General features: G+C 39.1%; 1 protein-coding gene across 9 annotated transcripts in view; it reads right to left on the bottom strand.

Moving 5' to 3' along the window:
* Positions 1-15,162, bottom strand: part of NIPBL (NIPBL cohesin loading factor) — a 322,368-nt gene that overhangs the window by 121,104 nt on the left and 186,102 nt on the right. For 8 of the 9 annotated variants that reach the window (XM_043515304.1, XM_038403810.2, XM_043515300.1 and 5 more), the window contains exon 9: positions 14,127-14,759. The exons of the other annotated variant lie outside the window; for it this stretch is intronic. In XM_043515304.1, coding sequence (XP_043371239.1) covers positions 14,127-14,759 — 633 coding nt within the window. The remainder of the gene's footprint in view (positions 1-14,126; positions 14,760-15,162) is intronic. 9 annotated transcript variants of the gene reach the window in all.

Genomic DNA, 15,162 nt, shown 5'->3' with positions numbered 1-15,162 from the left:
TCTTCTTGCTTATCGATCAAAAGAGAAAGTGGGAGTATTGCTAGGATTCTCTTCTGTACCTTACATTTTTTGAAGGTGACTAAGGAGGAAAGAATAGGAAAGAATCAGGAAAGATGAATATGCAGACATAGGAAAGAATCAGTTGCTTCTTGTTCTGGGTGATTGCAGATGGCTTTTGAATGGACTGGAGGGTCCATTATTGTTGAAGATCTGCTTAGACTATCAACTTCTTGGTGCAGGAAGTGTGTATTTCAGGTTGTGGTGAGGCAGTTCTAGCATAATTTAGTATCCATTTAGTCCAGACTTCCCCAGCTGTTTTTACTGTGAGTTTAGGCTTGAATATGGCACAGAAGTTGCTCTTAAATTCATCCACCATTCTTTTGTTCCTGAGAAGAGCAGAAGCTTGACTTGGATGATCATTCATCCAAGACTCTATAATGCTAGCCCACCTATTAAATACTACTAGGAGATACTAAGAAAGGTAGTGAGATGGCCTAAGTACTTGCTTTCCAAGTATATGGCTACGACTGGGTCATGAATGACAGCTAGCTGCGTGAAACTGATCTGGATCAGAGTGATGTTTGTTAGCTGGAAAAAAGACCAGAAGAAATAGCAGAGATGATATCTTCACAATTTCTCTTTCTCCAGGTTCACCACCTAGGAATTTTGTTAGCTCACTTGCATACATCCAGATAGCAGCAGTGAAAAAGTCTGCATTTTCATCTTGGCTTTGTAAGGAAGTTTAGACCTTTCCTATCAGATATGGATTTTGTCACCCTCTATCCATGACTGTCTCATCTCCAAATTGGGAGTGGACCTAGTTACCCAAGAAGCATCTGTCTGTCCACAAACATGATCTCTTAACAGTAATTTCCCACTGGAACTATGAAACTATAATGGAAGGGGGCCTACCTTCCACCTCCCCAAGCGCAGCAATGTGAGAAGCTGGAAGTAGCAGCAGCCACTGCCAAAGTTAAAAGAAAAGGAGGACTTGTGGCACCTTAGAGACTAACAAATTTATTTGAGCATAAGCTTTCGTGAGCTCACGAAAGCTTATGCTCAAATAAATTTGTTAGTCTCTAAGGTGCCACAAGTCCTCCTTTTCTTTTTGCGGATACAGACTAACACAGCTGCTACTCTGAAACCTGCCGAAGTTAAGTGACTTAGTACTGTTTCAGACCATTACCCAGTGCTAAGGACACTGCCCAAATTATAAAATTTACAGAGACAAAACACATTCAGTGTCCTGTTTCTTCTCCAACAAGCTTTTGTCTGTCATTTATCTCTGCCTATGTCCAAACAAACAATCAGCACAATCTGACAATAATGAAGCAAAAATTAGTTTACTGTAGGTCAAGTACATCCCTTAGGCTTTGAGATTTGAGCTTCTCCTACCCAATAATACCTGCTGGATGAAAGACCCTCTCACTAACACAGAGATGTGGTGGTAGGGAAATCAGATGTACTTATGAATTTTTTTCTTGGAACCTCTATGCCTGACAGTCAAAAAATAGGAAGCCCCTTTCCCCCTTGAATGGAGACAGGGAAGTTCTTATGGATCCATACCTGGCCTTACAAACTAGCACCATCTTCCAGAATTATAGCTACCAAATTTGAAAAAAATATTATATAAACTTTAGTTTTTAATTAAAACTACTTCAAAAAAGTTCATTTGCAAGAAACTTGTGACCTTTTTTATAATAATACTCAATGTTCTCAATCACACTATTATGGTTACACTGAAAATTCTCTAAGTGAGGTTCCTGCTGTTACGTACAGAGGGTCCAAGATTTAAAAAAATAAATAAATAAAAGTCACAGGTAGGATCAATAACCTTCTTGGCTTCTTACTGTCAAATACTCAGGATTGCAGAAAGGCAAGCTTACCTATCTATACAATAACTGGAGTTCTTAGAGATGTTTTGTCCCCATGGGTGCTACTTCTGGTGTGTGCATTCACTTGTGTGATTTCCATCAAAGATTTTTTGTCAGTATTCCCCATGGGTAAGGCCCTATTAAATTCACAGTCCATTTTGGTCAAAAATTGGTCATGGGATTTTAAAAAGTGTAAATTTCATGATTTCAAATATTTAAATCTGAAACTTCATGATTTTGTAACTTTAGGGAGTCATGGGATATCATACAGGAAGATCTGGATGACCTTGTAAACTGAAGTAATCTTAATAGGATGAAATTTAATAGTGAACAGTGCAAGGTCATGCATTTAGGGATTAACAACAAGAATTTTTGTTATAAACTGGGGATGCATCACTTGGAAGTAACAGAGGAGGAGAAGGACCTCGGAATATTGGTCAATCACAGGATGACTATGAGCCACCAATGTGATATGGCCGTCAAAAAAGCTAATGTGGTCTTGGGATGCATCAGGCGAGGTATTTCCAGCAGAGATAAGGAGGTGTTAGTACCTTTATACAAGACACTGGTGAGACCTCATCTGGAATATTGTGTGCAGTTCTGGTCTTCCATGTTTAAGAAGGATGAATTCAAACTGGAACAGGTACAAAGAAGGGCTACTAGGATGAGCTGAATAGAATAGAAAACCTGTTTTATGAAAGGAGACTCAAAGAGCTTGGCTTGTTTAGCCTAACCAAAAGAAGGCTGAGAGGAGATAGGATTGCTATCTATAAATATATCAGAGGGAGAAAAATTATTTAGGCTCTGTACCAGTGTGGACACAAGAACAAATGGATATAAACTGGCCATCAGGAAGTTTAGACTTGAAATTAGATGAAGGTTTCTAACCATCAGAGGAGTGAAGTTCTAGAACAGCCTTCCAAGGAAAGCAGTGAGGGCAAATGACATATCTGACTTCAAGACTAAGCTTGATAAATTTATGGAGGGGATATGATATGATGAGAGAGCTTAATTTTGGCAATTAATTGATCTTCAACTATTAACAGTATACATGTTCAATGGCCTGTGATGGGATGTTAGATGGGGTGGGATCTGAGTTACTACAGAGAATTCTTTCCTGGGTGTCTGGCTGGTGAGTCTTGTCCACATGCTCAGGGTTTAGCTGATCACCATATTTGGGGTCAGGAAGGAATTTTCCTCCAGGGCAGACTGGTAGAGGCTCTGGGGGTTTTTCGCCTTCCTCTGCAGCATGGGGTACGGGTCACTTGCTGGATGATTCTCTGCACCTTGAAGTCTTTAAACCATAATTTGAGGACTTCAATAGCTCAGACATAGGTTAGGGGTTTGTTACAGGAGTGGCTGGGTGAGATTCTGTGGCCTGCATTGTGCAGCAGGTCAGACTAGACAATCATAATGGTCCCTTCTGACCTTAAAGACTATGATTCTGCGCTGCTGCAGACAGCAGGCAGTCAGAAAGTGATAGACCAGCTCTAAAGGCAGTGCCGCCGCCAGCAGCAGCACAGAAGGATGGTACAGTATGGTATTGCCACCCTTACTTCTGCATTGCTGCCTTCAGAGCGGGGCCCTCAGTCAGCAGTCACCACTCTCTGCCAACTCAGCTCTGCAAGCAGCAGTGCAGATGCAGATGTAAGGGTGGCAATACCATGACCTGCCTACAAATAACTTTACGACCCCTCTATCCCACGCAACCTCCTTTTGGGTCAGGACCCCCAGTTTAAGAAATTCTGGTCTCCCCCATGAAATCTGTATAGTATAGTGGAAAAAGTACACAAAAGACCAGATTTCACGGTCCATGATGCATTTTTCCCCAGACGTGAATTTGGTAGGGCCCTACCCATATAGGGTCCAGATGTCCCGATTTTATAGGGACGATCCCGATTTTTGGGTCTTTTTCTTATACAGGCTCCTACTACCCCCCACCCGCTGTCCCAATATTTCACACTTGCAGTCTGGTCACCCTATACCCATGGATCTGTATCTTCATCCTACATATCCTTGTGCTCCACTGCGAGGGTATAATAGGAAGCAATGGACCTACCACTGCTTCAGTTCCTTCTCAACCATGAAGTGTAGGGGGAAGGACTCCAGACACAGAGGGGAAGGATGGCAGGTAATGGAACACCCATAGAGACAAAAACATCTCAAAGAACCTCAGTTACTCTACAAGTAACCTCCTCCTCCAGATTATTGTCCCGATTGGAGCTCTACTTCAGATGACTCAAAAGCCATCCATGAACTATGGAAGGGCATTCTGAGGAGACAAATTCAGTACAGACTGGACACCAGTCTCACCAAAGGCTGCATCTGCCCTGGAAACATGCATGATAACATAGTGCTTGGAAAATATGCACAGACAACCATCTGCAATTAGTATGTTCTTAAGTATGGCTAGAGAGGTGTATTGTGCCCTAATAGAGTGAGCACTCATCCTAGGTGGGGGGATGCACTCCATAAGTTTTGTAACATTCTAAAATGCACCCTGAAGCTCATTTCAATTGTCCTTAGGTAGAAATCTGGCATCCCTTCATTCACTCTGTGGTGCTGTGTAATATCCAAAATATTGGGAGATTCATGACACTCAAACCAAAGGATCAAAATAGCTGCTTGGGAAAAGTCACCAACTGAAGTAACACAGATGACGGCCCCTTTGTGTGGAATCTGGAGCTCTTCGCATATGGTTCCAACTAGTCTTTGCAGGGGTTGACACTTAAGTGGGCAAGACCATTGGGCTGTCTGCAACTTATTATATTTCTCTTTATTGGAGGGATGTAGATGCCAAGAGATTCTTCAATGAGTGAAGGGATTTGTCTGTTGCATCATTGAAGAGCTTGGGCTCTTTGAAAGGAAGATCCTCCACTGTATTTTGGACCTCTGTGGGGAGATCAGAGGATGTCAGACACAGTTTGATGCAAAGCTATAACATAAATTGCCAAGAACAATTTGTTGTCAACTGCATGTAGTGAAGCCTGTAGAGAAGCTTTGGCAATCATCTGGAGAGCCTGAAATGGTTTCTTCTGGTCTTGAGGCAAATAATAATCAATGTGAGTATTTGCTGTAATTAATAAAGTCACGCTTTTGCCATCAAAGCACGATAGATGACAACCCTGAATTGTAGACTGGCCAAAGAGTAACTCTCAAGGCCAGAAAAGTCCAAGCATTTAAGTTCTGTATCATGAGAGGTTGATCTGGATCAATGCTGTCCACTTCTCTCATTAACAGCATTGACTACTGGAGAGATATGATTGCTTTCTATAAGTGCATAGGAGGGATAAACACCAGGGAGGGAGAAGAGTTATTTAAGTTAAGGACCAGTTGTTGCCACAAGAACAAATGGATATAAAGTGGCCAACAAGAATTTTACGATTGAAATTAGATGACTGTTTCTAACCATCAGAGGAGTGAAACTACGAAAGCTAGCTAGTGCACAATGTGACGATCCATCACTAGCCATAGATGGCTGAGAAGGAACTTGAGCAATGGTGGGTCTGCCCCTCCCTGACAAAAAAAATTTCTGTATGAAAGTGCATAGGTGTGCGAACACACCTGTAGTGGAGCACCCATACGGACAATAAATCAAAGGAGATCATGCCTTCTTAAGTCACTACTCTGGAGATCCATGAAAACACCAAAAAAAATTTGAAGGAATTCAAAAACATCCTTCATCTTAGAAGACTGATTTTATGCATCTTTTGTAACTTTGGTGTTCAAACTTCAGCTACTTAGATCCATAGATTTTTTTATTATTATTTTTGCTGCAATGGTGGTAGCATATCTAGTACTTGACTAGCATATCATAGAGACTAATATTTCATAGATCCAGGTTCTGGTGCAGAACAAGACCGTGTCTCAGTCTGAGTGGTGGTTACAGGTTATAAATCAAATGACAGCCAGGACCTGTGGGACCAATAAACTGCAGTCAGTCTCTGTGGCCTGCTTCTTTGCAACCAGTGGAGTAAGTGGGAAGCCACAGCTGAGTCCTTTGACCATCTTAGAGGTATGGCATCCAACTTCTCTACTTCCAGGTTTTTTTTCTTTTCAAGCACTGCTCCATTTTTTGTACTGTTACTATACAAACAAATACAACAAAGTCTGAAGAACTGCTTGATCCAGCTACATTCTCCTGGGCATGTATCTTTCCTGCTGAGCAAAGAAAGGATGTGATGTTCTCTTTCTATAAAGTGCCCTGAGGGGAAAGAGAGAGGTTTTTTTTCCAAGACATTATCAACGTCATTTCTCTATGGAGTCAAAAACATTTTTTAGCCTCTTGTGAAATTACATAGGCTATGGTGGTGGTATTTTCTGTGAGGATCAGCACATGATCAGGAGAGGATGTTGGAAATGAGGGAAGGCTAATCTGATGGCTCAGATTTCCTGTCAATTAAGGCTCCTTTCTCATCCTTGAACCAATATCACTAGAGCCACCCCAGAGTTCAAATGCACCCTTCATTCTTGGAAACTATTGTTTGTCCAATATTTGAGGGTATGCCCACTAGCAAAGGGACATTTCAATTGGAACCAGCATGAATATTCTTCATCTACTTGTTTGCCAGGTTTGCAAGACAGCAGTGCCAAATGAACGGTGTCCACAAAGGAAACCATCATATCAGGACCTGCGGTAAGTATGGTGGCTGGATGAGTGGTGACTGGGTCATTTAAACAATATTTTCTAGTTTCTCCTTCAAAATGAACATTTTGTCCAGGGAAGTATCCAGAACAACTGTAGGTCATCAAGTCTCCAAGGTTGCAGCTGACTCCTTACCCTTTTTAAAAGGAAACCATGTTCCTCCAGATATGATATAGTTGCCATGAATTCTTACATGACTTTAGACAGAGAGGAATCGAATGGTTAGACATACATGTTCTGTTCTCCAAGAGAATCATGTTGACAAGGGTCTTTTGTAAATACCCGTGGAAAGATAGGGACCAAAAGAAAGAAACTGGTATTGTTCCTGCCCTTCATTTTAGCAGAATTGTGGGTACCTTCAATGGTTCTGCTGTATTAATATGTTAAGGTAGGTCTTTTTACGAATATCTTATAGATGTCATGAAGTCACATTAGTTACATCATCCTTTCATCTTCTTTATCTATTTTGACTTTCTTGTGGATTTATTCAAAGACTTCAGGTCCTCTGTACTGTCAGGGGCAATTTACATTAGTACACTAGAAAATTGCATGACTAAAATTATGGAAGATTGGCAGCCAAGCTCCAAAACCATTCAGACACTGTAGTTCCCTACTAAATCTCTCTCATTTTAACAGTTTAATGTGTAACCTACTTTAACCTCTCTCAAGAAATAGGTTTTCAAAATGAAAATGTTGGGTTCCATCGATGTGATCACTTTGTGAATGGGTAAAACTGTCTGGAAAAGAATAATTCTCCACAAGTACCTGAAAATCTAACATACAGACTGTACTTAGAATAGTAAGAAAATCTGAAAAAAAATGAACACACAGAAAAGTTTAAAATACTGTTAGTACCCTTAATGAAAAAATAATGACCATTTATTCAAGTACTACTTGTGAGAGACTGATTTACAACTCGGTTTATATCCACCAGCTTGTGTAAATGGCAAACTCTTAAATGTTTATTGCCAAATTGTTTTATGCTCCCCAACATTCCTCTGATAGATTACTGATTTTATTCTGACACCATCATACCTTCGATTCGAAAAATACTTTAACTAATTGCAATGACATTTATGCTGCCTGATAATGAGCAAAGCTTACATCATGTTATGTTAATTAATATCAGAGTGGATTCAGCCACCAGTTACAAACTACAAAAGCACTATGTTCATCTTGACTTGCAATAACTTTTTTTTAGCTCCAACTCTATATATAATCACTTTCTCTGTTACACATGACTGCACAAAGAACAAGGGACAAATTATTTGTTGGACAATTCCTTTTGTCACAAATCCTTTTCTCCCATCCTTTCAATAGGTAATAGTGATAGTCCTATTATTAGGCCATAGTCTGAATAAAGCTATTTTATTTTATATCCTAAAATACTACTCTACTACTATCCTCAGAGACCAGATTCACACTGCAACAAACTTCTACTTGGAAGAGTCTACACTGCCATTAGAGGTCTACACTATTTAAAAAAAAAAACATTCAGAAGTGTTTTCACATGTTTTCTTTGCTCAGTCTGTTATTTCACCTTCTTTAAAAAGGGAAATTCAAGCAATTTTTATAGATAGACTAACATCTAATTTCTGTAAACTGAAATTCTTTTTTTCTACGTTATTACAATCACATCCATGTTAAACATCTCACTATCTCCTATAAAAATAGGACACTAGCAAACTTTTTTCATTACCAATGCTACATAAGGACACTAGCTCCACCTAGTGTAGTGTACAGTGATACAAAATGCAGACTTCATAAAGTTTACCTTTCACACTTGCAAAATACATTCGGCATCCTATTTTGTCTTGTTTTCTTTTTTTGTAGTGACACTACATTTTATCTATATCTATATCTATCTATCTATAGATATATAGATATATAAATATATATTGCTCCAAGTTATCTTCCTCCCATTTTAAGCATTCACAAATGCCTCATTTCAACTTCTTCCTTGTATCTGTGAGTCTACTTTTGTACAGGATAAGTATACAAATGACAAAAGAACTCATGTCTTTTTTTTTTTTTAAAGGAAAACAAAGAATGATCTTAAGCTTCTACCGTTCATTTTGTACACCAGTAGTACATTGCCTGTAGCTACACATTTTGTCATGAAATTTATAGGCAATATTAAATTACACACAATTAATAAGTAATTAATTCTTATTGCTTGTGTTGTTGTTTTTTTAATGTAGAAGTTACATTACAAAAATATTACTTACCAATAACTGTAGTTTTGAGTGTATTGCTCCTGCATATCCACACTCTTGGGATGTATGTGTCTGCTGCTTTCAGCTTGGAACCATCTAGAAAAGAAGTGCCCACAGGGGACATGCAAGTGCCCCCTCACAGATCGAAACACTGGAAGCAAATTTATAAAAGGGTCCAAGTAGCCATTTCTTCCATTAGTTTAAAGAATCCATACAAGGATACCAAAGAAGTGGGGAGAATGGATCTTCAGAGGCAATGTACTGGAAAAATGCAGTTACTGGTAGGTAATCTTTTTCTCCTTTAAGAATTGCCTCTGTAGATCCCTAGGTTTAGGGAATTAAGTGCAGTAGCCTCTCAGGAGAAGAGCTGAGAATTCAATGATAGTTGCATGACTGCTCTCCCAAATTGATGAATCTAGAGAACAGTACTCTATACAGCTAGAACTGTAACTCCATATAAGTTTATGACAGACACATTACATAAAAATGATTTTGAACCTGCCTAGGATCCAAAAGAATGAGTGTTCAATCCTACAAATACAGGGCCTTCAAAATTATAGCAAATCTGAATCCAAGCCTAATGCATTTTGAAACTCTAAACAGAATTGGATTCCCTTTTGGATTTTTCACTAAAAGCTATATATTAACTAGATGACTTCTAGATGGGTTTTCTTCCTTCCTCTTTCTAAACAGTAGCGTAAGGCCCTATTAATATTATGAATATGTTATCTTTTTCCAACAGTAACATATGTGGTCTAGGGGAAAACATTAACCATTTGAGGTAAAAATAGGGGGTGATACTTTTAACCCCTGTAAGGAAGGTCAGCCATTAAAACTTCCAGTTCATTCTCCTTGATGAGGTTATAGCATTCAGAAAGGCAGTTTTCAGGTTTAAAGGTGCCTCTATTAATGTTGTAAATATTAAGTTTAAATCTCCCGCTATATATCCTGCTCTTCAACTGGAGAGTTAGTGAGCATTTTAAAAAGTATAATGAAATGGAAGATTAAAACTTGGAACAGTAGGATCATATGCAAAAATAACGTACATAAGCATCCTAACAGTGGCAAGAGCCAAACCAAATTTTTTTCAAATGAGACAGTCAAAAGTCTAAGGAACTGGTGTTGATAAAGGTCCAAATTGTTATCTAACCCAAAGAAAATCTCTTCTGCTTCAAAAAACATTCCTTGTTGGAAATTTTCTAGATTGTAACTTTCCTGCACGTTCTTCTGAATCTGCATCCTTCCCACACAGTCACATGTCATTTAGGGTACAAACATATGTTCACCATCCCTGTCTATCATGCTGGTTGCCAAAATTACTACCTTGATGCGTTTCTATAACTGAACTCTTTTACAAGGTTAGATTACTGGCCTATTGCTCAACCTCCAACCGGTCCGGCTTGGGTGGTGCTGTCAGGAGTTAAAACTCCTGCTGGCAGAGTGCTCAGAGTGCTCATTGGAACACAAACTTTCTCTCCATCTCAAGGTGCAGTCCATAGGGAAGGCTGGACTTCCTTAGAACACTCAATGTCAGAATTTTACAAAATACTCTGAGCAGACTAAGATCAGAATGAAGAATGTGGCTGTGCTCCCAAGAGAAAATTCAAAAGTAATTAAGAGGAACAGAAGCATCAAGAAGTACAGAAAGTCTGAATACTTAAATTGATGAGCCCAAGTAGGAGCTATGAGAAATAGGTACATCCTTGTAATTTCTGATTTTCCTGAGTTTGATCAGAAGTAGAAACAGGGAGTCTTGTCTGCCATCCAAAATAAAGAGGCCCATTAGAATATACAGGTCTACCCATGTACTTGATCTGGGGTAGGGTCACCTCATGATAATTCTTGTCTCAAAGAGATGCAAAGATGATCCCATTTCCTACAAAATCCTTCAGGAATCACTCATGTTGCCATTTATGTCTTCTAATGACACTTGAGACTTGATAAAGAGAAGTTGGATTAATCTGATGAGCCACCATTATCTTCACCAGTTTTTTTTTCTAATACAGACAAGTTATTCATAATACTAATTAATTTAGAGAATGATTCCCTAAGTGGAAGAGGAGAAGGAGATGATGGCTTGTTCTTCCCAAGAGCAGGCAAAGAAAAAATTACACATTTTACCAAACTCCTCAGTACCTTTTGGTCATGATGGAAAGACTACAAAAAGGGTCATGTAAATGAAGGTCCAAATGACCATAAGGACAAAATAATTAAATGGATCCCAGAAGAGCTTTTCGATTTGGGGCACTGTATCAGGGTGATGCTTCCTACTCACATCTGACGAAGCTAAGGTCAACCATGTCAGTTCTTAGAGCAGCAATCTGTGCCCTGATAATCTCCCTTTTTCTTCTTTATTCCAGAAAGATTTGGCACAGCCCAGAGAAGGAGGTATTTGCATAGTATGCTGCTCCAGTGCCATCATCAGAGTTGAGGTCTCCACTCAATTTGAAGCAGCTTTGTTCTGAGGGAGCTAAATATAGAGGTATTGGAATTGAGGCACTCAGTGAGGACGGCACCATAATCTCCAAAGTCTACAGATCCCCATCCCTCATATGTACCAACCAATCTCAAGAATCATAGCATTTCTTTCTAAAGAGCATCATTCATGCCAGTTCTGAAAAGAATCCCCAGGAGAGTTCCTCCTCTTCTCCAGAATGATTCAACACCCGTAGAAAGAACATGTTCACATGCACCAAAAGCCTTGAAGTTTAGACTATGGCTGTGAGAAGCCTTAGAGTGCATCTCTGAGAAAGTACAGTGCTGTAGAGACATCATAACCCCAAAGGACTCCATAGCTGAGGAAGCCTTGGGAAAGACCACCAACCTTTCAATGGTTCCTGAAGGTGATCATATAAAAGAAGCCATTGATGGTTCTAGAACCAGCAGGCTGAGATCAGAAGCTACTCTTCAAGGACTATGCACCAAATACACTTTTGCTCATGTTCCTTATCCTGAAAGATAAGCCATAAAACTCAGAGCAGCCTCTGAGGAATGACCCACTCTCAAGAATAGGAAACACTGGATGCATCTGTCTGTAGTGAACATCTTGACTTTGCAGTATGGGACCAATTAAAGCCTGTGCACTCGTTCTTGTCAGCCATACAAAATCAGGAGGAGAGAACTAGAGCCAAGAACAAGCCAGAAAAACCTAGGACAACCATCTGCACTGACTGAAGTCAGGTCGCACCACCTTAAGGATGTAACACTCAAATTTTTACACGCAATGGCAGAAAAGTTATCAGAAAAATTAAGTAAAGAACAAAGCTACACTTTTTTTTAAAAACTAAAGTATGCACAAAAAAATTACAGTGCAAAGAGACAGGAGCACTAAGATGGTTCAGTACCCACAATGACCCACAATGAGGTACTAACAGAGTGGTTTGGTCTATGAATCCCCTTTTACAATCTTGCGCCGAATATCTGAGTGCTGCAGAAGGGTGGTTATGCAACCCCAAAAGACACTGCTTTTCTAGATGGTTCTCAGTTAAAGGCCTTGGAGAACATCCCAAGAGCTGGGATCTACAGAGACAATTCTTGAAGAAACAAAGGGTTAGGAAATAAATTGAAAGCACTTTTAAATCAAGTTAATTATTAGTAGAAGTAGTATAGCAGTTTAGCCATTCAGAAAAGCATTTCCTTCCATCAAAAGTATATTAAAATCAGATTAAGAGGGGATACATTTGAAGAGACAACATATTTGTCTCCATAAACGGATTATATGAAATGATGCATAATGTAACGTGACAAGACTCAAATTTATCACCAAATAAAATTTTTTTAAAAATTTTACTAATTCCAGTTATAAATATTAAAATTTGGGTTAGAAACATGTTGTGACTTATTTAACAGAATTTTTGGTCTAAATAAGGGAAAAACTTGTGCTCTCTCTGGATGGGTGATTAAGGCTGCATTTATTAATACCCAAATTTGGTGCCAACTAAAATAGAGCCCAGTCCAGATGTTGGTTCATACATGTTCAGTTGCAACTGCATTATCAAGTCAGAAATTGCCCTGTTTAACTTCAGCAAGGCTTTTCTCTGACACCTCTGCTAAATTAGCATCAGACTTAAAAAGATTTTCTCTCAGAAGTTAAACAACAGATAGTATACAGGCTGCCTTTAAACAAAACTAAGGTTTACCCATTCTCATTTAACATGCCTTTTTCACGTAACACACAAACACTCCCCCCCCCCCCGTTTTCAATTTCTGGAGGTGGGGTTTTATTCCACTGTTATAACTTCATAGCAAATGACCTTCAAACTGGTTAACATGATCAGAAATGTAAAATAGGATCAAGAAAGGATCACCCTGAAAAGGCATCTATGGAGGGCAGGCTTTAGACATAGATATTTAAATAAAAAGAGAAAAGGAAAACTCCAAAGGTTAGTCTAGCCTCTACGGCGTAGAGCAGTGATTCTCAACCAGGGGCCCGGGGACCCTGAGGGTCCGCCAAGCATGGCCAGGGTTAGACTCCCTGGGGCCCAGGGCAGAAAGCCAAAGCCCCTCTGCATGGGGCTGAAGCTCAGGGCCCTGAGCCACGCCACCCAGGGCTTAAGACGAAGCCTGAGCAATGTAGCTTCCCCGGGCAATGCTTGCTACCCCCTAACACCATCCCTGGCTTTTATATGCAGAAAACTAGTTGTTGTGGCACATGTGGGCCATGGAATTTTTATAGTATATGGGGGAAGAAAAGCCTCAGAAAGAAAAAGGTTGAGAACCTCTGAACACAAGTATGATGAGTAGGTACTGAATATAGAGGTTCAATGGAATATGTAATTTACAGATAAACAATGGTGTTCAGTTGATCAAAAACTAAAGCAATGTAGAAGTATATATTATCCAATCATACATTGCCTTTTTAAAAAAAGCTGTACAATTCTGATCCAATATACCTTTCATGTTAGATATGACTGGTTATAAAAACAGAAGTGGTGTAGGCATTCTATTGTAATTTCAAAAAAAGATGTTTATACTGTATGGTCAGTAAACTAGTGCACAAGGGAAGTGTCTCTTTCATCAACTAATTGATCAGTTATTTAATATCTATTAGAAACTGATTCCATTCATCAATGTAATTGTGTGGTACTGTCTGTCAGAATTCAAGTAACATCACAAGCAATGTTCACTCTATCCTGATCTAATGTCATGGCTCAAAATTAAGAGTAGTTTATGAATAATTTAACTTTTATTTTTTATGAACCCAAATTAAAAAACCTAACAACTTCATTCTCCAGATTTTAAGTATTGCAAGCAAAGTAATACCAGATATTACACACATTAAAGGTCACAGTTCATTTTGGACAACAAAAATGATGGCAGTATAAGAACCTATACGGAACAGAACAGAACTATGTGATGATGGGAAATAGGATATATACACAATCCTTTTACCTTTATCTTGGACTTCTTTTGAAAATCGCTCCCTTTCAATAGCTGATTCACGTTCTATCCGCTCAATTTCAGCCAATGCATCCAACTCTACTTCATCATATGGCGTTATAGTTCCTTGTTGTGAAATCTGTTGCTGTGTCTGTACCACAGGAGTTTGAGGTTGTTTTGCAGTAACTGAAGTGTTCTGTTGTAAAACAGGCACTTGTTGTGCCTGAAGGAATGCTGTCTGTTCATGCTGAGGCAAACATTGAGCAGCATTTAGTGGGCGATTAACATCCTGTGGAGTAATGGGTGTTTTAGAAGTCTGTCCTGGATACTGCACATTAAAAGGAATATCACCCTCTGACACATTACTGTTTTCCAAACCAGAAAGCATATCGTCCTGCTGGTCCATATCTGAAGATCTTACACGAGAGAGTCTTAACGTAAGTTTAGTGGAGTCCTTGGAAGGAGAACTAATGATATCATACATTGCAGCTTTTTCAGTCTGGTCTTTTTCATCCTTGCCTAACTTCATTTTCTTTTGTTTCTTTTGCTTTCTTTCTGGAGAATCTAATAATATGTCTGGGGGTACATCTCTAGGTGATGAATAAGGTGGAGGCTGAGATTGTACGATTAAAGGTGGTCTTGATCCTAGAATAATAATTCAGAAAAACTGAACAGTTATGGTGTTTCACAGTTTATATAAAAACACACTAAATATACCCTAAACTATTTATAATGTGTATTTCTACAAATAGCTGTGCTTACAAAGAGTATGTATATAAATAAGATGCATGATGAAGAACATCCTAAAGTCAGATGTAATACAGATAGTTGCAGCAAAGGATGCCCATATCTCCTAGCAATTTATTTTAGCAATCCACATGTAGTGGAGAAAGTACCATTCTAGTGAAGACGGCCAAAACTTTTCACACAGCACTTATAAGTTCAGGCCAGGACATCAACAATTAAAGATTTAGGTTAATGAAAAGGTAACCTGGTCTATGGGAAAAGGAAGGGTTGAAGGCTCCACAGATTCTCGTGGGGTCCAGTG

This window comes from Dermochelys coriacea, chromosome 5, assembly GCF_009764565.3.
Source record: "Dermochelys coriacea isolate rDerCor1 chromosome 5, rDerCor1.pri.v4, whole genome shotgun sequence".
NCBI classification, from domain to species: Eukaryota; Metazoa; Chordata; order Testudines; family Dermochelyidae; genus Dermochelys; species Dermochelys coriacea.
The sequence above is the reverse complement of the archived record's forward strand: the minus strand, read 5'-3'. Positions and strand labels throughout refer to the sequence as shown.